General features: G+C 51.6%; 11 protein-coding genes across 11 annotated transcripts; 6 read left to right on the top strand and 5 right to left on the bottom strand.

Annotated features, from left to right (window-relative positions):
• Positions 1 to 707: 707 nt before the first annotated feature.
• Positions 708 to 4,299, bottom strand: BO66DRAFT_386455 (AMP-binding enzyme family protein; the record flags this gene model as incomplete). Its single annotated transcript, XM_025646184.1, has 2 exons — positions 708 to 2,835; positions 2,896 to 4,299. 2 exons carry the CDS (start codon positions 4,297 to 4,299, stop codon positions 745 to 747), a joined length of 3,495 nt encoding a protein of 1,164 aa, XP_025497816.1. The 3' UTR covers positions 708 to 744.
• A 1,104-nt stretch (positions 4,300 to 5,403) lies between these two features.
• On the top strand, positions 5,404 to 6,313 carry BO66DRAFT_396540 (uncharacterized protein). The gene has a single exon (XM_025648497.1). The coding sequence runs from the start codon at positions 5,418 to 5,420 to the stop codon at positions 6,153 to 6,155; it is 738 nt and encodes a 245-aa protein (XP_025497815.1). The 5' UTR covers positions 5,404 to 5,417; the 3' UTR covers positions 6,156 to 6,313.
• A 914-nt stretch (positions 6,314 to 7,227) lies between these two features.
• On the top strand, positions 7,228 to 9,398 carry BO66DRAFT_416251 (putative efflux pump antibiotic resistance protein; the record flags this gene model as incomplete). Its single annotated transcript, XM_025649587.1, has 7 exons — positions 7,228 to 7,395; positions 7,475 to 7,551; positions 7,777 to 7,958; positions 8,099 to 8,170; positions 8,234 to 8,737; positions 8,791 to 8,951; positions 9,015 to 9,398. The coding sequence occupies 7 exons, from the start codon at positions 7,228 to 7,230 to the stop codon at positions 9,396 to 9,398; spliced, it is 1,548 nt and encodes a 515-aa protein (XP_025497814.1).
• A 64-nt stretch (positions 9,399 to 9,462) lies between these two features.
• BO66DRAFT_444445 (uncharacterized protein) lies at positions 9,463 to 10,182 on the bottom strand (the record flags this gene model as incomplete). Its single annotated transcript, XM_025651593.1, has 1 exon — positions 9,463 to 10,182. One exon carries the CDS (start codon positions 10,180 to 10,182, stop codon positions 9,463 to 9,465), a length of 720 nt encoding a protein of 239 aa, XP_025497813.1.
• Positions 10,183 to 11,158: 976 nt separating this feature from the next.
• On the top strand, positions 11,159 to 12,961 carry BO66DRAFT_386449 (DUF3433 domain-containing protein; the record flags this gene model as incomplete). Its single annotated transcript, XM_025646183.1, has 1 exon — positions 11,159 to 12,961. One exon carries the CDS (start codon positions 11,159 to 11,161, stop codon positions 12,959 to 12,961), a length of 1,803 nt encoding a protein of 600 aa, XP_025497812.1.
• Positions 12,962 to 13,786: 825 nt separating this feature from the next.
• Positions 13,787 to 14,441, top strand: BO66DRAFT_396538 (uncharacterized protein). The gene has a single exon (XM_025648496.1). It carries the CDS (start codon positions 13,918 to 13,920, stop codon positions 14,239 to 14,241), a length of 324 nt encoding a protein of 107 aa, XP_025497811.1. The 5' UTR covers positions 13,787 to 13,917; the 3' UTR covers positions 14,242 to 14,441.
• Positions 14,442 to 14,633: 192 nt separating this feature from the next.
• On the bottom strand, positions 14,634 to 15,937 carry BO66DRAFT_465763 (uncharacterized protein; the record flags this gene model as incomplete). The annotated part of the gene is made up of 3 exons (XM_025652507.1): positions 14,634 to 15,050; positions 15,261 to 15,701; positions 15,764 to 15,937. The coding sequence occupies 3 exons, from the start codon at positions 15,935 to 15,937 to the stop codon at positions 14,634 to 14,636; spliced, it is 1,032 nt and encodes a 343-aa protein (XP_025497810.1).
• Positions 15,938 to 16,643: 706 nt separating this feature from the next.
• On the bottom strand, positions 16,644 to 16,973 carry BO66DRAFT_337374 (uncharacterized protein; the record flags this gene model as incomplete). The annotated part of the gene is made up of 1 exon (XM_025644328.1): positions 16,644 to 16,973. The coding sequence occupies one exon, from the start codon at positions 16,971 to 16,973 to the stop codon at positions 16,644 to 16,646; it is 330 nt and encodes a 109-aa protein (XP_025497809.1).
• Positions 16,974 to 18,691: 1,718 nt separating this feature from the next.
• BO66DRAFT_396536 (uncharacterized protein) lies at positions 18,692 to 19,347 on the bottom strand. The gene has a single exon (XM_025648495.1). It carries the CDS (start codon positions 19,299 to 19,301, stop codon positions 18,858 to 18,860), a length of 444 nt encoding a protein of 147 aa, XP_025497808.1. The 5' UTR covers positions 19,302 to 19,347; the 3' UTR covers positions 18,692 to 18,857.
• Positions 19,341 to 21,488, top strand: BO66DRAFT_465757 (uncharacterized protein). Its single transcript, XM_025652506.1, has 4 exons — positions 19,341 to 19,470; positions 19,528 to 19,811; positions 19,861 to 20,924; positions 20,988 to 21,488. Exons 2-4 carry the CDS (start codon positions 19,670 to 19,672, stop codon positions 21,420 to 21,422), a joined length of 1,641 nt encoding a protein of 546 aa, XP_025497807.1. The 5' UTR covers positions 19,341 to 19,470; positions 19,528 to 19,669; the 3' UTR covers positions 21,423 to 21,488.
• A 53-nt stretch (positions 21,489 to 21,541) lies between these two features.
• On the top strand, positions 21,542 to 22,864 carry BO66DRAFT_281634 (WD40 repeat domain-containing protein; the record flags this gene model as incomplete). Its single annotated transcript, XM_025643069.1, has 2 exons — positions 21,542 to 21,918; positions 22,039 to 22,864. Coding segments are annotated over 2 exons (1,203 nt in total), but the record flags the coding sequence as incomplete, so codon positions are not given.
• Between the last annotated feature and the right edge of the window lie 808 nt (positions 22,865 to 23,672).

Here is a 23,672-nt window from a genome sequence, read left to right as displayed (position 1 = left end):
ACCATGCAAGGGTGTCCAGTTTACCCTGCTTGTCATCTGATAGCAACCCTGCTAGGGTAGACCTCTTGCTCCTCTCAAGTCTCTCAAGCGACATGTAGTCATTCATCGTGGTCCTCACAATGACCTGCACTGTTGAGGCCGGCAACAACAACGAGAATTGCTGTTGCCACCGGCGTCAGGAATGTAGAAAGGGGCAGGAAAGATGATCGATATCAGTATTAGTATTAGGCATGGATCTATACCTACTACTTTGTCTATATAGGTTGAGCACCGGCGGTACTGGAATCAATGCCAGTGTCAGTAGCGTTTCCCAACCACTTGTACCCCCGGTCTGGGCTTCCTCGAGGGTCAATAGGACAAGCATAATTCAGGATGTCATGCCCTGAAGGCTGAGGCAGGATAAACCTGTGACCGGGCAAGTGTGATAACCGTGTACTTTACGTGCGGAGCCACTTGGGAATTGAACCACGTTGATGGTTCAGTGTGAAGCGGAAGTCCTACCTGCTTCGATACGGGCTTGCAAGGGGGGGGGGGGGTGGTGGCTTGAGCACAACTTGAACCCATAAATCTCTTTTGCGTCGAGGATTTATAGGCCAGGCGATTGTTCTGGCCAATTCCTGGAATTCTACGAATACGAGAACGATAAGATGTGTATGATATCAAGTCCGCATACCGTATACGAGGGTAAGTTCTATTAAAGTGATTGTCTCACATTTCCAGTTGACTATGGCAAATCAGATATGATCACCTCCGATAGCGAGCCGGACCTTCGTGATCCAGGTCGACAATCTCACGACCTTGGAACTCGCACTGCGACACAGGCTTATCCATATTACCCGGATCGCCCAGCCAGGCCACAGCGCACAGGAACTCCGTCATAAGATTGTACACATCTGTTGCCCTGAGCTGCGCATCGTCGTACTTCACCGTCAGCCGCAGCCGATCACCCTCCATCATACCCGGGAGCCAGAAGAGGCCAAAGTCGGAACGAGAAATGTTTTCGATCAACTTGATGGGATCGGCCGCGTGTTCTTGATACCCCCCCATCCTCCAGTTGAGGCCTTGGCGGAAGAGGATGTCGAGGAAGGATTTCGCGTCTGTTTCATCCAGCTTCCGGCATATCTCGTCCATGGGAGCATATGTATTCGAGACGATATCGTCTTGGTCCTTGCTCATCCTGGTCAGAAGCTGGATTGCCCTTTCGTCTGGGGTGATCGTTGTGCGGCTGAGACATTGGACGATTGTCGGCCCGTCGACTTCCAGAATATCGATGCCTCGATTCGCGGGGTGACTGTCATCCGCAGAGGGCCAGGTTCTGCCCGATTCCACGAGGCCGAAGATGGCCTCTTTGGCTCCGGTCATGCGCACGTTGACCAACGCGCAGGCGCATCTCGCGATGATCGGGGGTGTTATCGCGAACTTGCGTTGGAATTCCGAGATCTTGGGCACATGCACGGCGCGAGTGATACCTTTGGTTCCGATGCTTTTGTCGCCATCCAGAAGGGGTCGCTCGCTGGGGTGGCCGGGGGTGTGGTCACTGTGGACCCAGCCCTGGTTGTCACCTTTGAGCCAGCATGGTGCAATCTGCCGTGGCCAGAACGCATCGGTAGCAGACGATACTCCTCGGATTCTGTTCACATGAAAGTCGATCGCTCTCCGGGCTGCTGGCCCGGTTCGGTTCCCTTGGTAATCTGCGATGTAGTCACGGTATGGATGGAAATTGAGAAGCTGGTCCTTGCGATTCAGGAGATCCTTGAGGTCTTCAAACCATCGGAACAGGATGTGGGCATCGAACACAAGATGGTGCAGGTGCATGACCAACCCGACAACTGATGGCTTCTCCACGCTTAAAATGGTAGCCCTGAACAATGGCCCCTTCCCATCGATGTGGTCATAGTCGGCATCATTCAGCTTATATGTTTCGACGCTGTTGATGTCTCCAACCATTCCGCCGTCTATAACTTGGAGTTTCATCCAATCCTCACTGGGACGCATGACCAAATATAGATCTAGTTTCTCATCGTATGTAAGCGGCGTGGACCGCAGCAGTGGATGACGTTGAAGCCAGGTGTGCAAGGCCGCCGTGACATCTGTGACGCTGATCGATGGGCTCGCGATCCACGACATCCGGGTGTTCCACGAGTTCGGCCTGTGTCCGTAGTGTGTCCGTTTCACACAGTCTGCAATCGGGACGACCTCTTCCACGTCATCCCATCTAAATCCGAGGCCGCTCAACTTGGACAAGGCCACTTGTTTCGCCCGCTCCATGTCGAGCTGCGCTGGAGGAGCATGGTGTGTATCATGAAAACGAGAGTCCCTGACATGCTTTCTTTGGTGGAGTAGCTTCGCCAGCTTTCGAATTGTGTCGAACTTGATTAAATCCATCTGCGTGATCACTATTTGCAGCTTTTGGCTTATCAGGTGGCAAAACTGGATTTGCATCATGCTGTCGGCGAAGCTCCGTATAGAAACGTCTAGATCGATATCTCCAGGTGTTAGACCGGTTAATCCAGACCATAATGCCGTTAATTCGGTTGTCAGGTCGTCGCCGAAAGAGACTGGATTGTCAACGGTGATCTGCTTGAGATGCTCCGTCACCCATTCTCGAAGCACTGTTTTCTGGATTTTGCCGGATGTTGTCGTTGGATAGTGGTCCTTTCCGAGGTCATCCTGGAGATCAAGAATGCGTGCTGGCGCAAAGGATTGACCAAGTTTATTCGAGACCATTGTTTGAAGGGCTGTTTTCATTGGGATTTGACCCGACGGATCTTTGCGCATCACAGCAACGGGCACTTCACCAGCCACAGCATCTGGCGTTCCGACAACATACACATCCTAGGCACCAGACAGTCAGTACCTCGTTCGATAATAACATACCACCTCTGGCTGACTCACCCGTATCCCATCTACCTCGCTCAAACACTGTTCTATTTTCAAAGGGGATATGTTCTCGCCACCGCAGATAATCAGATCTTTATACCTGCCGAGAATATAGACATAACCCTCACGGTCCATGTACCCCTGATCTCCCGTGGCTATCCAGTTCACCCCATTCTCACAGTAGCATGAGTCATTGGTGCCCCCAAGATAGCCTCCGAACACTGGAAGACCGCCGAGGTGCACCTCACCGATCTCCTCCTTGTGAATGGGGATGCGGCTTCCCTCGGCACAGATCCGGGCTCGCCCGCCGTAGAATACCTTCCCAACAGACACATCCCTTGTCGTCAGGTCCACGGACGGCTCCTCGAGAGAGGTGTTGACAAAAGGTATACCCTCCGTCATGCCATATCCTGTCATCACCCTTGTCGCCCCCAAGTCTCTACAGCGCTTCACTACGTCCATTGTCACCGGAGCGCCACCCAGCAGAACTTCGAACGAAGGGCGGGAGCTCTGTTGAGGGGGCGCACAGCTCAGTAAAGCATGTATCATGGCCGGGACACAGGGAACGGTGACCCGTGGATAGGATCCGAGCAGCTGCAAGGTGCTCTGTGGGTCAAAAGAAAGGCTTGGGAAGACGACAGTCGCGCCGGCCAGCCAGAACGCGAGAGTGAACGCGATATTGAAGATATGGAAATTGGGCAAATGCTGGCAAAGATTCGCCCCAGGTCCTAGTTCCAACCCGTACATAAACCCCAGCCCCTGAGCGCTGATGGAGATGGTCGTGTGCGGACAGCCTTTGGGAAGAGCAGTGGTGCCACTCGTGAACAGGATGAGTATGGTATCATCGGGATTTCCGGGCCGATGCAACGAAGGCTCGTCGTGTAAGGGCTCCGACATGATGTTGGACACCGTCGTCCACCCGGCCGGTACAGCAGTCTCTTCAATGTCGGCGACCACGCACTGAACAAGCGGGCGATGGTCATGATCGACTGTGATATGGTTGATCCGATCCGCCATGGCCTCGTTTGATACAAATATTGCTCCGGGTTGCAGCTGATCGAGGAGAAACAAGACATCCCGTGCGTCGCGATCGAGCACCCGAGGATCCAGTGGCACAAATTGACAGCCCAGGCGGGCCGATGCCCAGAAAAGCAGTGCCCACTGGGCTTGGTTGTACATCAGGGTCACGATCCGACTTCCACGACCGACACCTCGGGACGAGAACCGGGCGGCGAGTTGGATGCTCTTCTCCTGCAGCTGAGCAAAGGTCCAGCGATGGCGGCTCTGATGGAGGGAAATGATGGCATCATGATCGGGGAATCGGTCGGCGACTTGGTCGAGAAGTGTAATCAAATGGGCGGTTGGTGCCTTCTGGTTTTCATGGCAGGCTTCGGCCAACGAAGGGGGGTGGTTAGCCATTCTTGATGGGCATGCAAGATGGACGATTAGGAGAATCAACAGACGGTGCGAACAATCGCTTATATATGGGCTTCTATCTGATCTGCCCACTCACTGACTCGACTTAAGGGCTCACGTGCCAATGACCAGCATTGTCGGTGATTAAAAGTTCAATAGTTACTGGACGGAGGGGTCGCGGAGGGGTAGGTTGTGTATAGTATTTCAGAATCACACAATTCATGCAGTCTTGAGTCTAGACAAAGATTGATTGATCATTCTGGAGCCAAGCTCGCTTAGAATTGAATCGAGGCGAACATGTGGTGAGGAGCTCTTATATTCAAAGCTAAACAAATGCAAAGAAAGCATATTGGCTGCATGGAAACGACCATAGAAATCAGCGGTGAGATGCCGTAAACAAATTGCAATGGAAATGTAACAAAAATGGGAGCTATAATTTGACACGAACAGTCAGTTCGAGGTATGTTGACAGATCATTTCCCACCTGTCCAGATGAAACTCGAAAATCCACTAGGGAGAATATCCCTTGCTGTACGGAGTATTTGTGCCTCCTCACTGACCCTTGCGGCTTCAATCGCTGTCTTGTTCTCCTGCGTAGGCTCTCTTGATGTGTCGTGCCTTCAGCCACCTGTACTCACGAATAGTAAGTATTCTTTGCCTTCCTATCTATCACCAATCGACCGATGTGGGTCTTGTGGGCGACCCCGGCGAAGTATAGATCACCTAGGCAAGTCCTGATATTGTAGATCCATGCAGATCTTCGCGAAGATCAGCCAGATACGATATTCCGTGCTCCGTACAGTGGCGTAACAAGGAGAGATTTTGTACCGTGACATGGGATTAGTCTACCTCAATCCCAGATTCACTGTGTGTTTTTGTATGTAAACTGCGGGTAACACCTCGAACATCGGGATTGTCACCAGCATACAATTCAGCTCACTTTGACAGATTGATCTACATAGTACTAGTACCGAATACGAGGTTCAACTGAAGCATCTTGGCTCGATCAGCAACATGCAGGACATAGATACTTGCTAGACGAAAATAAAATCTCGTGCTCTGTCCGGAAGATTCATCATTGATCCAGGCACAACAACAATTCTAATCCTTCGCGCCGCATCATGCCCCCTCTATCGCAATACCACTTTGAAATCCTGCCCCACGACGAGGCGAGTGTCCAACAATGGGGTCCCAAATACATCGAATTCCGCTTGAACGCCCTGAAAACAGCCCCTGACAGCTTCGGGTCATCCTACGAAAAAGAAGCAAGCATGTCCGACGCCGAATGGAAGTCAACGCTCTGCGAGCCTGCGTTTCGAGTCATCATCGCTGTTCCCCGAGCCGACGATGGTGCCCTCCAGACTCCGATATGGGAGAATGAGTGGGCGTTGATTTCCAGTCTCTACGGCCCGCGCTGCCACCACGAGCCCTACCACGACAATGAAGATGACTGTAATGAGTCGTCTTGGTTCCTAGGAACCTCGTTTGTTTCTCCTCACCACCGGCAGCGGGGCATGATCCTCGAGGCCTTTGCCACGGCGGAGCGAGCGGCTGTCAGCGAGGACAGACAGACGTTCCAAAAGCGACACCAAGCGCAGCAGCTTCGGCGCCCCTCGTCGGGGCATCGACCATATCATTTCCGGACGCGCATGTTGGGCTTGAGTGCTACCACGAATCCCACCGTCTTGAACTACTACCGAAAAACTGGACTGGAAGTCTCGCATACCATCAGGAGGGGGGACATACCTCGACTGTGGAGGTGGAAGATATCGGTCAGTCCCGACAAGGTGGAGGGTCTGACAACTATATTGGTGAAGAATATTCCATGGGACGGCGAGGGCAATTTGGCACGGCTGTAACCAAACTATTTGGACTTTGAAGTAAATGTGGTGCCTGGCGGGGTGTTCAACTTGATCGTAGTTGCTGAAGATGAGCTTTCCCTCACAGTATAATATTCAAAGCAAGTTGGAGTTAGATGCCTTTCTCTCATGGGATTCGGGCTTATTGGTGTTGAGAGGAAATGAGATTCAAAGCTTCTTTAAGTTGTACTGAGCCGCCAACTGCACTGCGGGCGGGCGGCATGCAACTGAGGTTGCCTTTCTAGGTCTAGTTTTCTACACTCTGCTGACTTCCAGCCCTCATGCGAAACCTCAATCAAGGAACTACTCTCTTAGCATCGCGTGTCTCCGTACAGATGATCTTTTCTCCCTTCCTTTCATCTCTGTTCGGAATACCGATCTCCGATGTGGTGTAACGGAAGCGGCTGAGATAGACACGTCGGAAAAACTATCCAGACTATTAAACCTTCCTGTCATTTCAGTGGAGACACATCTATCTCCATTTGTAAGGCTAGTTTCACAGCTCAGATCGCACTAGTCACAATGGTACCGTCACAAAAGATTATCAGTGGGTCTGGTATATGCTCTTGAGTTCTCCCCCTCCACCAATCAATCCAATAATCTTATAGATCCAAGACAGGTAAATTAGATGCAACGAACTATTCTATAAACCCTTCGAACTTAACAAGTAGGATGGCTTATTGCTGGAATGCTGATGGTGTACCGGTAGTGGTCCACGCGAATTGGCGATTATTCCCTTGGAGCTACAGTCGTGCATCAGTTTGTATACCTAAATGGAACCATGCAAATCTCTACGCTTTCTTTTTTTGTTCTTTGTTTTCCTCTCCTTACCCCTATCATCTAGCCGCGAATTACAAGAATGAATCAATAGGGGGGTCACGTGTATGTGTGCAGACTGCCATCTGTACAATGAATAAATGGGGGTCACGTGTACGAAGGCAGACTGCCCCCCTTGTTTCCCATCAAATATCTTGACATATTTTCAACTATATCGCCACGCCCACCAAAGGAAATGGAAAAACAGGCATATGACGATACTTCCTAGTTCTCGACTTGCAGCGGAAAAGAGACGATGCGTGTAGCATCAAGGGAAGAAGATGGAGGAATGGAGAAGGCTAAAGAGCAAGAGCCAGCAACAGAGCGACAAGATTATATCACTGGCTTCAGGCTTGTGTTGCTGCTGTCGGCTCTGACGTCTGCCGCCCTTCTTGTGCTTGTTGATACTTCTATCGTTGCCCCGGTAAGATTGAGCTTTGAGATACGAGGGACTGCTGCTAGTTAGGTATACGTTCCCCTTGACTGATGGCATGTCATAGTAGGCAATTCCCCGAGTCACAAGCCAATTCCATTCTCTTTCTGATGTGGGATGGTATGGTAGTGCATATCAGCTCACTAGGTATGTTAGCTTTTGCCATCTCTTTCAGACGTTAAGCAGAAGATATAAGAATGGATTAAAGAAATCCAAAATTCAAGTCTCCAAGAAAAGAGAAAAAGAAGAAGACTCACTAATGTTCCATCCAGTGCATCTTTTCAGCCACTCACAGGGAAACTATACACATACTTCAGCACCAAGGCACGCTCGCACCCATCTCATGCTCTTGCTGGCGAAGATAGCTAACAGCCCCCAGAAAACCTTCATTGCGCTGCTGGGCATTTTCATGGTCAGCTCTTTGGTTTGTGCTTTGGCAATTAGCTCGAAAATGCTCATTGTTGCACGGGCATTGGCAGGCATCGGAGCTTCAGGTATCCAAAACGGTGCCTTGACAATTATTACGAGATCTTTTTCCCCGGAGAAACAAGCACGTATGCATCATACCATCTTGACTTATTTTTGTGATATCACTAATCCTGCTTTTTGATAGCCATGACGGCCATCTTGCTGGCAAGTAAGTAGGCCAATTTGATACAGCTGGGGGTATTTCCTCTGACCCGTGATTTTCTAGTTGCTCAGCTCGGTCTTGTCCTCGGACCATTGATTGGAGGGGCGCTAACGGAGTATGTATCATGGCGATGGTGTAAGTACTCTCTCTGCGCGTGTCTCTTTGCCTGGTATCTCTTACCGATTACCCATGTTGTAGGCTTCTACATCAACCTTCCAATCGGCGGCGTCATTATTCTTGTCTTGCTTTTCGTCACTATCCCAGAACCGAAAGCTACGAAAGACCTTCTGCCAACCCTTCACATCATCCGAGAGAAGTTAGATCTGATCGGATTCTCCATTTTCGCACCGGCCATCATTCAGCTCCTCCTGGCACTCGATTATGGCGGAAACCGATATCCTTGGAATAGCGCGACCGTCATTGGTCTGTTTTGCGGCTCAGGCGCCATGTTCATTCTGTTTCTGGGTTGGGAGTACCGCACCGGTAGAGAGGCCATGTTCCCTCTCTACATGGTCTCTCAGCGAATAGTTACTTGCTCCTGTCTCTTTATGTTCTTCCTCGGCGGGATGAATGCCTGCGCAACATATTATCTTCCTCTTTACTTTCAAGTGGTGAAAGGAGTGTCCGCGATGATGAGTGGTGTTTCTACACTCCCAAGCATCATCAGTCAGTTGATTCTTGTCATTTCCTCGGGGTTTTTAGGTAAGAAATTTCTCTCGCCTTCGCAAAGAGCATTGATTCTAAAAGCCGTACAGTGAGAAAGGTGGGATACTATCTTCCGTTTAGTATCGGTAGTGGGGGGCTATTATCACTTGGAAACGGGCTGCTATCTCTTCTCTCATTATCGACACCAACAAGAACATGGATTGGATACCAGATCCTGATCGGAGCTGGACGGGGTCTAGGTACTCAGGCGGTCAGTTCACCATTTTTCAACATATTCATGCATACTTATATTTTTACTAACATGAGAGTGTAGCCCCTCCTTGCGGTCCAAAACATCCTTCCCAAAGCCGAAACCTCCATCGCCCTTTCTCTGCTCCTTTTTAGCCAAACTCTGGGCCAGGCAATCTTCCTCACCCTAGGCCAAGTCATCTTCATCAACAGCTTGAAGTCCGGCTTGGCGGTATACGCTTCGTCCGTGGATCCCGGAGCAGTGATTGCTGCTGGGGCTGGAGCGATCCGGGGCACAATTTCGAAGGATAAACTGGCAGGAGTGTTACTGGCATATACTCAGGGGATAGATCATGTTTTCTATTTGTCTGCTGCTATAGGTGTTGGCTGTTTTTGTGCGGCATGGGGAATGGGGTGGAGAGATATAAGAAAGCGCCAGCCTACAGGGGATGAGGAGAAGTGTATTTAGATTGACCAATGTGCCTCTTTGAGTAAGCAGGCTGCTTCTCGATATCACTCTACACAGCTAACCGCTACGTGCGGTAAGAGGATAGAGAATGCGGCCACGGTTGTCTGCAGTAAGGGCAGTTGGCCATGGAGTCTCTTTCGTAGAGTTCCTCATGCCACGAATCAATGCAGTGGAAACAGAAACTATGGCCACACTGCGCCTTACACCAGACGGGCTTCTTCCCCAGCTTTCCGCCGCAGATCGTGCACTCGGTCTCCTCGGTCCGCCGGGGGATGGGTCGTTTTTCTACGTGCAGCCGTGCGACATCTTCGGGCTTCAGGGCGGCGCGTACCAAGGCTTCAATGGCGGCATGCGCGCTGCAGCTGGTCACCCGCGCCAGCTCTTTGACAATGCCTCTGGCCCAGGCCCGGTCGTAGGTGTGGAGCCCCCGGCGCGAATCGTTCAGTCGCCGGAGCCCAGCTCTCCTCGCTCGGTCGAGGGAACCACGCATATAGGCCCACGTGAGGCAGACATGCTCGAGCATCTCCCGGATCTCAGCTATAAGCCAGTCCTCTTCTAAGTCGTGGATGACGTCCACGACCTCCGAGCAGAAATGGAGAAACTGGGGCACATCCTGATCTTCCAACTCGAAGACTCGGTCTTTCGGGTTTTTCGCCCGCTCATGCAGCAACTGCAGGAACAACCGCTGCATGTCAACGGCCAGCAAGTCGAGATGAAATGCCTCGAAAGGCATTGTCTCATCTGGTTGTACATCGAGGTTGCGGTATCTACCGTGCAAAGGCATGGTTAGCTCAGAACAATGGGTACGGTGGATTTACGATACGAGATGAGTTCCCTCAAGTTGACGGCGGAAGAGGGGCTGTTTTCCCGTATCACGGTCAGGTTGATAGTATTTATTCTGATCATCGAACCTAGTTGACCCACTGGTCGATCATTCTTCCACAGAGCATCTTTATCTACATGGCGCATTTCTCCGCTTATTCTTTGACGCGACTATTTCATCAGAAGCCCTGCAATTAAGAGAAGTTGGGGGTTTTCTCTAGATTGGCCGGGACTTGTTGCAATTCACTCTTGGCCTTTCCTTTTCTGTGTGGACTCACTCCCCTCTTGGGAATGGCAGAGGCCATGTTGTTGTATGCTTTCTTTTATATGCTTTAATATTTCAGCCACGTGATGCGGGGGAGTCCACCTTTCAAAGCTTTCTTTCAAGCTTCCATCCAAAGCTCCCTTCTCTCTCCCACTAATAGCAATGAAGGACACCAAATCATCATGAGGTCTCCAACATTATTCCTTTTGAGAGATCTCATCTCATTCAAACCTTAATTGCTCCTGTATCTCGTACGGCTTCCGAGTGATTGTGGTGAGACCCAGGCAGCATGCGGCCACCACCCTAATAAAGCTTATCATCCACAAAGCTGGTCAATGTGGACCGAAACTGGGTTTGGAGACTGGTAAAGCTTGTCTTTTTTCCTTTGTGCTCCATACTATGTGTCCACACGGAAACTCGGTCAGGTCAAAATCCGAAAGACAAACCTCCGGGAAATACGATGTATCCGTTCTAACCAGGATTCATTGTTCGTCACCATCTCACATAAACTCGCAGCATTCGCTCAGAAAGTCAAGGAGATGCCTTTCGGCTACGTCTATTCACTTGCACTCTACAATCTTCTCAAGGACACAATGTGTCCTATAGTTGAATTATGTCTCTGGGTTTTCCTGCCGATTTGAGCCCCGTAGAGCTCATTGAGGAGTACAGTCGGATGCTCCCAAGTGCTACAACAACCACCAACCATGATTGCGACTATCCCCCACCCCCAGGCTCTAAGCAACGGAACTGGAAGCCTTACCCTTTGAGATCGGCCTACATATCATCTCTTCTTGTTCTTGAAATCACAACCGTTCTGACGTTATCGATCCTCCTCGCCATATCAGAAAGCCGTAATGGCCTACTATCCGTTCAACATCTACTGGGCCGAGACAAGGGGCCCGGCGGGATACTGCAGAACCTTTGGAGTGCAGCATATCTGTGGACTAGCTTGCCCAATGGCTTTTTCACGCTGTCCCGAGACCTCTGGGCCTCGGTGGTAGATGCAGCGTCCAAGCAACAGCCGTATGTCGAGTTACGCAAGGGCAACACACTGAAGAAGTCGTTACTGCTCGATTACAGCAGTAAACCCTTCCTTTGGTCGTGGTACTTGGCCATCCGGAACAAGCACTACATTCTGGGAGTCATCATGCTTCTCTACCTTGTCTCGAACATAACCGTGATCCCTCTTTCTGCGCATCTGCTCACTGCAACACCAGTCATCAAGAATTCCACTAACACCCTCAAAACTCCACAACTATGGGACGACTTGGAACTTGATGACTCGTTGAATTGGAATGAGATTGTCGACGAGGTATTTGCCATGCTTATTTTTAAGGCGCCACCATCTGCATGGACAGATCTGCACTATGCCTTCCGGCCATATGGGTTCGACAGCTTTCAGGTGCCGAGTGATATCACTACCTACAACCTAGCTGTGTCCGGCCATCTTGACTGCGCTATTTACACGGAAGAGAACTCTACCCTAGACTATATCCCATACAACGACGAAAGCGGAACTCTGACAGTCGGAATTGATGATGCCGGCTGCAATGTCACATACTCCATGACATTGGACAGCTCAACCTATTACTACATCCGGAGCTTGTCAGCGAGAGCGTGCACTGCGAATGCTGGCTATAGCCGCATTACCATCATATCAGGGATCCGAAACCTGAATTCCCCATTCAAAATCGCAGACTATAGTGCCGTGTCATGCACCCCTATATACCGGAAGACACACGGTGATCTTGTCACCCGATTTTCAGACAAATACAACAGCTCGGTAATTCACTTCCAAGACCATCCCAGCCAGTCTGTTGAGTTTCGGCCGGCTACTTGGGAACGATTCGAACAGAACCTGACTAGCATATCATTCAGAGATCCCACTGGTGCTTTATCCGTGGACGGGTTCTCCTATCTCATCAATAGGCACGTCCTAGAAGCAAACACCTTGGACCCGTACGCTAACAGGGACCAAATATTGTTATCTATGGAACGAGTTTTCGAAGCCGTATACGCTGTAGCGAATGAAGGGCTGGGGTTCCCTCGCTCGGTGGTGGACCGCGATGAGCCGCCCTCAATCCAGGGAACCGTCTCTACCCCAGACACGCGGCTATTTGTGGTCCCCAAGACGGCGTACTACATCATTGTGATATTGTCCTTTATTGTGGTATGCAACATCATTTTGTATTATTATCACCAGCGTCACCGGTCGGTGCTATGGGAGGAGCCCGTCGGGCTGCTGGGGGCCGCGGAGCTGCTGTACGAGGGAAATACGAGCAGGTTTATTGCCCGAGTGAGGAGGCACCATCCGGCTGCCACTCGGATCGTGAAGCTCGCCCTCAATGATCCCGCGTATGCCTTGTATACGGCTTCAGTGGACGAAAGGGGAAAGGCGATGGTTTCTGCGTCCGGTCGAGATCTGGATGATATGATGTGGGATTATAAGTCTCGTGCTTCGGGATACTCTGTGTAAATCGGTCACTGGTGGTTCAGGTGATTCGAACACGAACAGGAGCTAGTTTCGAGGATTAGGATTAACAAGATGAAAATAAGTCGGATGACGACAGTCATACTAGGATCTGTCTTTATTGGTTGAGGATGGATAGGACAAAATGTCCGCTTAGTGGATCGACTTAGTCTACTTGCCCTCGAGGCATCACTTATGTTCAAATCTACTCGGGTAGGTAGCACCGGTAGTGTACATGAGGATTAATCTATTTTGCGGGCCCAAGTCCAAGCTAGTGGTCGATGGAGTGGCTGCATGCCGATCTGATGGGCGGCATTAGTCTCGGATGTCCAGCAACTGACAGTCACAATCTCCCTTGCCATGTATACCACGCGTGCTATACAGCCACAATGGGTGAATCTTCCACCCAATTACGCGTTAAGTCTATCGCAAGTGGATACAATGGTCGATACTTGCAGTAAGTTCAGTACGAATGATGCAGCCTTCGCAATGGCCGCTACCCTGGATCGTCATGGGCGACCAATCAAGGGCGATGCCAGGCCTGACACATGAACCGGCTCATCTAAGCATGACGCTATTCCCGGTTCCCCCTTGACTCTCAAAAATTGGGAAAGGATTGGTAAGTGTCGGGGCTGACTTCATATTTCTTGGGGGAAGATGGGGAGGCCCGCCCTGGAATTATCTCGCCATGACATCATCGTTGCATCGTTGCCACACGGAGCCGCAGTATAAGAATCTCCCCACAAACGCAGCCTTACCCCAGGCAATCTACTATCACTATATCACCATACTTTAAATCGATTCTAGCAAGCAAGCCTTGAATTCTTGTATTTGCAAATTACCTTTCCGTGCAAACCCTCGCGAACCTCACAAGAACCTCGCAAACCTAAACCACACATCGCGAACACAGCCGATTCCCCTAGACTATCATCGCCAAGCGACGCAACCCACCAACCACCAAGATGTCGTACAACTCCTCCCAAACCTCCTACTTCGAATCCTCGTCCTCGTACTCCTCCTCGTCCTCCTCGTCAAACGACCAGAACCAACAGCCCCCCCAAACCCACGAATCCGGCCACCGCGCGGCCTTCGCCTCGCACACCGACCCGGAGGGCAACACCACCGTCCGCACCGGCCACCAGAACCTGGGCGAGGAGCCCGTCCTCAAGGAGAAGCGCTTCAGTACCTCCGGGCGCGAGCGCGAGATGATGTTGGCGGCGGGCACCCCCATGGGCGGGGTCAACCGCATCCAGGATCTGGATGAGTCGACGGGGGATACTTATTAAGTTTTTTTGGCTGGGTTTTCCAGTGGGTGGTGAATGTGTTTTTTAGGGGGTGGCTTGGCCTAGAGGTGGTAATGTTTTCGGGATATGAGACACGTTCACTGCTGCACTGTTATTATTGACTTGTTACAAGTTATTGATGAATTATATGATATGAATTATGGCTGGGATCTCTTTTTGGTGCTTTGGGGCGGGTGTTGTTGGATATATCATGTTTGGATTGTTTTGTTGGTTAGATAGGTCTGTGTCTGTCGGACCATATTGAATTGGGAGAGTTTTGAGACGATATTAGTGTTTTCTGTAGTGGACTCAATGCAAGTTGCATGGGAGTAGGTCTTATTTTGTAAACATGCTTCCGGAAAGGACCCTGTATACACACCTGCATTTCTATAGTGCTATATACTCAATCTCCCAATTTCTAACCACCCCCCAACAACCCCCCTCAAACTCTCCCCCAACCACCCCTCCCCAAGCTTTACAGGTGTATCAAACCCATGCCCCCCCTCCCGCACCACAACCACCACCTTCCCCGCCCCCAAAACCTTCCTCGCCTTGCCAACGAACCGCACACTATCCTCCACAGACACGACCTCATCCTCCCGCCCATGCAAGATCACAATCCCACCCCGCGGAACTCTGGGGGCTGGCTCATCCAGCCTCTCCATCGGATACCGCAGGGTCCGGTCCGGGTCGTGGGCCGCCGGGTCGACGCCGCGCGCGAACAGCTCGGCCATCCGGCCCGTGCGCATCGCCGCGTTCATCAGGTCGAGGCGGTCCGGGGGCGTCGTGGAGGTGCGGACGGGGCGGCGGTTCTGGGCGGCGAGGGCGAGGGCTGTGTTGAGGAGGTGGTGCATTTGGTTTAGGTCTTGGGTGGTTAAAGAGGGGGAGGGTGTGGTTGTGGTTGTGGTTGTGGTTGTGGTTGTGGTGGGAGTTGGGCTAACCCCGTCCCCGTCCCCGTGCCCATCCCCGTGCCCATCCCCGTTGCTCAGTCCGCTCTTCCTCTCCTCATCGTCACCTCTCACCGAGGAAGACCCTGCTCCCTCCGCTGCTGCTGCTGCTGCTGCTGCTGCTGCTGCTGCAGCAGACGCCACCGCAGAAGACGCTACCCCCAAAAAAGCAGGATACCCCACGACCACCCCGCGGATCTGCTCGGGAACCCGCAGCGCCAGACACAGTCCCAGATACCCGCCGGCGGAACCGCCCGCCACGAGGACGCGGGCGACGTCAACTGCGAGCCGGTCCGAGGCATTCTGGGGGGCAGGGACCGCGGCGAGCAGCGCGGCAACGCTGGCCGCGGGGGCGTGCACCCAGTCCCAAAAGTCGAGGACGTCGCTGAACACCTCGTGGATGGTGGCCTCCGGGAGGAGACGGTAGTTCGGGGCGAGGAGGATGGCTGGCGTGGTTTGGGCGAGCTCGAGGAGGTAGGTTGGGAACCAGTCGGGGTGGAGGGAGGAGCCGCATATCTTTTTTTTTTCTTTGGTTAGTTTGCTTGAGTGAGAAGGGGGCTGGGGGCTGGGGAGCATACTAGGCCTCCCCCGTGGAAGTAGACTATTATGGGGAGGGGCTTGGGGTTGGGAATGGTCTTTGGGATGAGGATGTCTGTTTGGATTTCTTGGGGGGTGTTGGTGGTGTTATCGTGGAAGGTTTTGTAGGGGGTTTGGAGATGGTGGAATGGTTTGAGGCGGGGGTCTTGGGACATGGTTGTTGTTGTTGTTTCTCAGATGTTGGGGGGGGGGGTTCAAGTGTCTTGAAAAATGGGTGCGGTTGTTATTTTGGAGTTGTTGAGGCTACAGGCTACTTTTATACATCGCTCTACAGGCCTGGAGATCAGGCTAAACATCCGGCATCTTGTATACATTCGGATGTCGGGGTTAATTCCGGGGCTGACAAAGGATGCAAACCACCGTCCTTCGATTAGCCTTGTCTTGACTCAATGGTAATTGGCCCACTGTAACTCAAGTAGATTGCATGGCTGCAGCTTACTGGCCGGAGATAAATGTTGTAAACGCTGCAAACATCGGCCTTGAGTTTCGGTGTCCAGTATGTTGTTCCCCTTAGCGCGACAATCACTATATCTTCTGTGACAGATCTGGGGTTACGTGGCCTCGGATCTCACTACTTCCCTAAGGAAGCCACCAACCAATATACGTACACATATGCTTCTACATCTTCTTGTGCTGAAATGCTGACTGTGACTACTTCTGCTGATGTCTAACACCTTCAATCACAACAAATCTTATTGCTAGCAGACAGGGGATATAAATCATCAAACACACGCGAAGCAAACAACACAACTCCAGTCATCAACTCTCGCCAATCGACACGGCTCAGGCACCGACTCCGTGCTGAGGGCAAGCTTCCTCACTCCTAACTCTCTTTTAAGCTTGACCCACCCCAAATCTCCCCTAATGACAGTCGAAAGCAACTTGACAGCACTCCCAATCCCCGAGCCCTGAACACGCTCGGCAGTACATCTTCTTGCCCAGATCCGTCTTCCGCCCCGCATACATGAATGATCCGTCCGGGATCCTGCCCCCGCCGGTGATCGACAGCTCCACTGTGTAGGGAAGCAGCGAGTAGACGGACCATTTGCCCGTGTCGGTGTCGAAAGGCCGCGCCCCGAGTCCGCGGCAGTATCGATCGTAAACAAACGCCTGGCGGATCTTGGTCCCGGACGAGGGGATGTAGCTCGCAATTCCCAGGTTGCAATACCCAGAGCCAGTGCCGGAGCACATGGCGGGGAAGTGGTCTGGGATGTCGACGAAGGGGAAGTGGGTGGCTGCGTCGATGAAATGGGCGAGATCTGTTGGGGCAGCTGCCAACAGGCCGAAGCAGGAAAAGAAGAGAGCGATGGTGGTAAGAGGCTTCATCGCTGCGGAGATTTCGGATCGGTCGAGTGAGTATAGACAGTCAGCGTTTGGGGGACGAGAGGTAATCCTGTCGCTGAGTAGAGAATGGGTTTTGAGGGCGACTCGGTCAGTCAGCCAGCCCTGGGGAACGGGCACGTATTTATACAACCGCACTGCGTGCCATGTTTCTGTTGCCTAACCCTTCTTATGCACGCGATTGGGACTTGGTCCAGCCAACTGGTCATGTCGGTATATTCGCCGGGTAGGGCCCTCTGATGGCAGTGCCCCTGGCCACAGTGCAAACGAGACAGCAAGAATATGCACCCGTGCCAGGGAAAGGAATAGCTGTTATGAGATGAAACACCATTGGAGGCAGTGTGTCATGGTTCGAAGAGGTTACACCACTGTCGGCAGGGTTAGTTAATCTGCAGATGATTGTGACATGGGTCTGCCAACCGGACTGGAGGTGATGACGACAATTCGATCTTTTCTGCAGTCGCATTGGATGGATCGTGTATGCCTAATCTGTACGACAGTCAGTTCTGGCAGTGGACTTACGTCGACGGTCCTGGACTCGATCCGGGGTATCCATGCGAGTCTGCCGTGCATACACGGACTCGGATCTCGGTGACTCCGGAGGTGGAAACATCCGGATTGATGATGTATTGCTTGACAAGGTCAAGCGTGAATCTTTGTTTGAACTGGAGGTGGACGTGAAGTGCAGCGGTCTCCGTCTTTATTTGACAGGTGTTGCTCGATTGTAAGTGCACAAACTCGCTTCAATCTTATACCTGATGTTGCGGTTGATCTTGGGGTTTCTTCTGTCTCTTCAACTTCATGGTACACTGATGAAAACCAAAGTCGAATCAAATGGCTGTTTTCGTTGAAGAGTGTTGATGAACAATGCGTGGCTTTAATTGAGTAGTTGGTTGAGTTGGAACCTTAAACGGAAAGAGCCGGGGATCAGGTGACTTCAAACTGTTCTGAGTATACATGTTCTCTCCTTTGAAACCTCCACCTCCGAACATTCCCTAATTGTCCTCAATCTCTCAATACATCGTTGATCGCTTGAGCAAACCATGATATGCTATTCTTCGACTGCAAATCAACCACGGTCCAGCTTACACTCTGTCCACAACACCACAGCAAACGCTACTACAGCACCGCTGATGCACAACCTTAGGCCGCAGCTGGTGCCACTCTTGCTTATCCACGATATGCTTGATACTCACTTCTCATTATCTCCTTTGAGCACAACGAAGTTCGCTCAGGCTTCGCTATCTCAAGAACGCCTCCAACGCCGCATCAGAGATGTTTCCCACCCCTTGATATGCATTGTCCCTAGCCTCCGCATGACTGACATTCACCGGTACTGTGTGAGGCCCAAGTCGAACATCACTCCCAATGTTTCCAATGAGCTGACGGGCTTTATCAAGCACTCTGGCATTCGCCACCGTCGTTCCAGTACTTCTCGAGGTCTCCCTCAGCCCGCTGTCGCATACCCTCAAGCTCTGTTGTATCAGGTCGATTTGCCGTTCTAACAGACTTACCACCTGATCAACATCCGCCCGTGTGATGCTGGAGCTCTCAGAGGAAGACGGCAAGGATTGTATTGCCATCTGCAGGCCTTGTATCTCACCGGTGAACTCGCTCATCGATGTGACAATTCTTCTTTCCAGAGTCCGCAGCGCATCCTGATTTTGCCGGGTACTTCGACTGGCGGTTGGAGACGCCTCATCAGCACCAAGCATCGGTCAGCGTGGATTGAACTCACAGTGTTGCCATGTTGATAGCAATATCAAGAGTTTCTATGTCCTTCTGCAGTCCATTCTTCAGACTTGCAATATCCCGTCTCTCCAGATGCAAGCGACCTCGGTCCCGCCAGCTGAGTCTGTCTTCATCAGAGTGAGATGTCAGCCGGGACAGCGTCTTTGCGAAAGCATTATAGGTCGCCTCGCATCGACGCATGTAAGGTTCGAGATCTTCAAAACATCTCCTTTGTCCGGCAGACAGGTCGTTCTCATTCAGGCCCTCGAAAGCGCTCTGTAACGACCGAAGCAGATTTTGGACCGTGTCGAGATCCCCGTGGAGGTCGCTGAGGATATCTGGCGCATCGCGTATATTCCTGATCGTGCTGCTCAGAGTCCTGCAACTTGAGTACGCCAGACCCGCGATCGCTATGATGCTGGCGGTGAGGCCAATGGGATCAGCCATGTTGGGGTGATGGGTGTTGCTGGTGTTAACGGGTGTTGTCTAGCGCCGGGGTTGATCGGTCAAAAAATAGGGAGGGGCTTGGGGGCATAATAAGCAGCTAGCTGCTTTGCTTATTCGAACTATCTTGACCTCACACAGCTAAGCCTCAAACACAACCAATCGTCGCTCGGTGCGTACTACCTACTACCAAGTCTACCGCTACACTAGCTAAGATTCAGCCTTTCAGCGAACCGGATTCGCCCAGACTAGCGCTCCCATCAGACAGATAATCCCCATCGTTTGCTTTCACGAAAGCTGCTGATGGTGTCGACTCGTTCTGTCTCCAGCATTTCAGCCAGCATTTCAGCATCCACCAAATCCACACCACCATGACCCCCGATCGAAGGACTAGGAAACTGTCGAGTCTTTCGAGCCAAGGAGACCAAGATTCTTCAAGATGCTCCATCTCAGCATATGCTGCCAATGATTCCCGACAATTCGTCGGCACGGCCGAAAATGTCAACTTCTATGGCAAGTTGCCCGACCAATACCATCACTACCCCGGCTAAATTAATCACAGGGGATGCAACCCAGTTGCTTGATGATTCACACTTGCCCTGCGTGAAGGACGCGCGCTTCAGCTCAATTGCTGATAGTGAAGAGTCCCCCTACTGCCTCGAAAACACACGCGTGCAGATCCTTGAGGGCATTGACCATTGGGCCAATGATCGCGAAGCTCCCTGCATCTTTTGGATGAGTGGCTTGGCTGGCACAGGAAAGTCGACGATAGCCCGCACGGTAGCTCGTAAGTATGATGGCCAGAATCGACTTGGGGCCAGCTTCTTTTTCTCCGTCCTCCATAGTGACATCAAGCGCACGACGAGCTTTGTGACTACAATTGCGCGGCAGTTGGCGGACGCTGATCCTTCTCTGCGTGATGAAATCAAAAACTCTGTTCGCCAAAGAAAAGACATTTCCAACTATTCTCTTGAGGATCAATGGCGTCGTCTGGTTCTCGAACCATTCTCTAAGATCAAACTAGAACCAGGTCGACTACCCTATGTCTTGGTTATTGATGCCTTGGACGAATGCGAAACTTCGGGTGGAATCGCCACGATCCTCCGTCTTCTGGCTCAAACACGAATGCTAGAGTCTGGGAAATTGCGTATATTCCTAACCAGCCGGCCTGAAACGAGGATTGAGACCAGGTTTGACGACATACCGCAAGAAAAGCGACGGTGCTTCAAGCTCCACAGTATAGACGCGGAGATCGTGAGCCATGACATAAGCGTTTTCCTTGCCCACAGGTTCAAAATCATTGCGAAAAAACATCACCAAGGTAAAGACTGGCCTGGATCAGACACAGTTGAGCTCCTGACTCAGAAATCCGGTGGTCTCTTCATATGGGCCGCCACTGCATGCAAATTTGTCGGTTCAGACAGCCGTTTCTCCCGCCAGCGACTGAGTCACCTCCTCAACGATAGCATTTCCATTGACGACCCAAAGTCGGAGCTAGACAAGATTTATCTCACCGTCCTTCGGAGTACTGTCTCAGAGCGACACACGACTGAAGAAAAAGTGTTCATCTACAGCATCGTTCGACTTATCTTGGGAACAATGGCTGTGCTCGTTTCTCCACTTCCGGTAGTTGGACTAGGCGCCTTGTACCAATCCGAACCCCGGTCATCTGGTGTCAGACGCCCAGAGTACAAAACTATCAGTAACCTTGATATTCATCTTAACCTCAGGCACTTGAGCGCGATTGTGGATCTTCCTGAAGACGATCATCTGCCCCCTCGACTTCACCATCCTACGTTGCGTGAATTTATATTGGATGAAGTGAGATGTACCGAGCAAGCATTTCATGTGGACAAGAGGCAGACGCATCTCACCTTGGCTGGGTGCTGGGTGAACATCATGTCTCAATCATGGACGTGTTCCCCACCTGGACAGGGGATCTTCGCCTTGGATAACCCTGCTGTTGCTGTGACCGATGTTAGCCGGGGCCAACTGGAGCAGTGGTTACCAGCTGGCGTGCGCTATGCATGCCTTTACTGGGTCCACCACCTACAGCAGAGCGGTGCCAAAATACATAAGAACGACTCCATTGATCTCTTCCTCCGAAAACATCTTTTACATTAGCTAGAGGCTCTTATTTGGATGAGGAGACTTTCCGATGGAGTTCGTGCCATCGCCTCCCTGGAATCCATGACGGTTGTAAGTGTTGCTGCCTCACATTCTGACAAGCGGAGCTAAGTGATACCAAGAACCCCAGTGTCGATGCATATATCCGTGACGCGAAGCGATTTACGTTATCTAGCCGATCTACAATCGAACCATATCCCTTACAAATATACTTGAGTGGGCTTGTATTTGCGCCAGCACAGAGCACAGTTCGACTTCTCTTCGAGAAGGAAGCATTGCACTGGACGCATCGAATGCCATCGATTTCTTCCAACTGGAGCCCTTTACTGCAGAGCCTGAGCGGTCGTGTATGGTCAAGTCGCGCTTTGGCTTTTCCCCCTTGCGGAAAGGTCTTAGCATCGGCCGTAATTAGAGGAGCGAGCAAGATAGTGGAAGTATGGGACCCCGTGACGGGGGAGCTTCTGCAGGCCTTTGACTTGCCAGACCTAGCGGTGTTTGTTGGGTTCTTGGGAGAGGAAGAGAGATTAGTGGTAGTGTCAGGTGGCGGAACAAATCGTGACCATCACATCCAACAACGAGATCCTTGGACTGGGGAATGCTTGCAGGAATCGAGCATCCCCGCTGAAAACGGTATGTTTGGGGCAGTTGCTCTGTCGGAAGTTGGAGAGTTGCTGGCACTGATGGTTGACTCACGTACGATACAAGTTTGGGACGTGCTTTCCGGCTGCTGCATCCGACGGCTTACTGGCCACGCAAGTGAGATCATACATGCCGTGGCATCGAAAGACGGTTCAGTCCTGGCCTCAACAACCGTTGTTGGAGCTATCTATGTGTGGGACACCTACAAGGCCCAGTGTTTACAGGTAATACAAAGTCGGCACCAGTCAGCGTTGTTCAAACCTGCTCTCTCCAGCGATGGCAATATCTTGGCAGTAATCTCAGATGATGGCATACTCCAACTCTGGCAGCCGACAACAGGTGACCTTCTCCGGATTCTGAAAGTCCAAAGTGCGCCGAAATATGGCTTGTCATCAGACGGTCAAGCACTCGACATATCGAAGGATGGGAGATTCCTCACATCGGTGTCGTATGGCCAGATCCAACTCTGGGACATCGAGACTGGTCGCTGCTGCCAGACTACAAACATGGGCGTGGCAGAATGTGCTGGGGTGGCCCTCTCTCCAGATGGAAGTATGCTAGCTACTTGTGCCCGCGTATCGGTCAGACTCTGGGATCTCAAGGCGGGCGAGGTTATGGATCCCCCTACCGTCATTCGAACGAGAAATCTTCGTGACGTTCGCTTCTCGCCGCATGGGCGCTTGCTAGCAGTCTTGTCCGTTGATTTACAGCTATACGTCTGGGATACCCTTACAGGCAGATGTCTGGGTGATCTGGGACACACTCGTGACGCGATGCGCGAGTTCGAACTTTGGGAGGTTCTACAGAGTCTACTCCCTGATCCCAAATTACAATATTGCATCAATCTCGCGAATGAGGAAGATGATCCGGCCGAAGAACCACCAGTCAATCTTGCTGCCTTGTGTTTCACCGAGGACGAAAAGTTCTTGGTCTCGCGGAGCGGCCCCGACGCGAGATTGTGGGATGTTACGAACAAGACGTGCGTGCTCGCGGTTGACCTGAACAAATCCACTGCGTCCAGTAGTGTCACTGCGAAAAAGGATCTTCACACGTTAGTACACACGGGAGTCGAGCTCCTGACCAGCTTAGAAGACCCTCAACCGAAGTTGACCCTGGAGGACAATGAATGGATCCTCGCGGGGGCTCAGAAGCTGCTTCGGCTGCCACCCGAGTACACCAACTTGGAGGGCGCCGCCGCGTTCGAGAATATCATTGCGATCGCGTACAGTGCTGCCAGTGTCTTGATCTTCCATTTCCGCAGCGAGTTGTTATGAGGTGCTGTAGTTAGTGCCTGAAGAGCAGGAGGATGTTCTATGCTTGTTGTTTGTGAGCTAACCGGAGGGAGCTATGATACCTGCGTTGGGTATTCGCAGAGCATTTGGTATACTCTCTCCTGCAATTTTCTCGCTCAGCACTGTATACTACCCCGACACTTAAGGGAGATAAGGCAATATGAGCCATGGAAAGGAATGTGCAATTTAGATAGTCGGGCTCTCCAGGCTGAAGCGCAGCGTAGTTGTGATCTTCGCATGCCTCAAACTGTATTGACTTGGCTATCTCTCTTCATCCTCATATCCTCATCCGCTAACATCGCGTAGACTCCTTCAG

This window comes from Aspergillus aculeatinus, assembly GCF_003184765.1.
Source record: "Aspergillus aculeatinus CBS 121060 unplaced genomic scaffold BO66scaffold_92, whole genome shotgun sequence".
NCBI classification, from domain to species: Eukaryota; Fungi; Ascomycota; class Eurotiomycetes; order Eurotiales; family Aspergillaceae; genus Aspergillus; species Aspergillus aculeatinus.
This window is presented reverse-complemented; position numbering and strand designations above follow the sequence as displayed.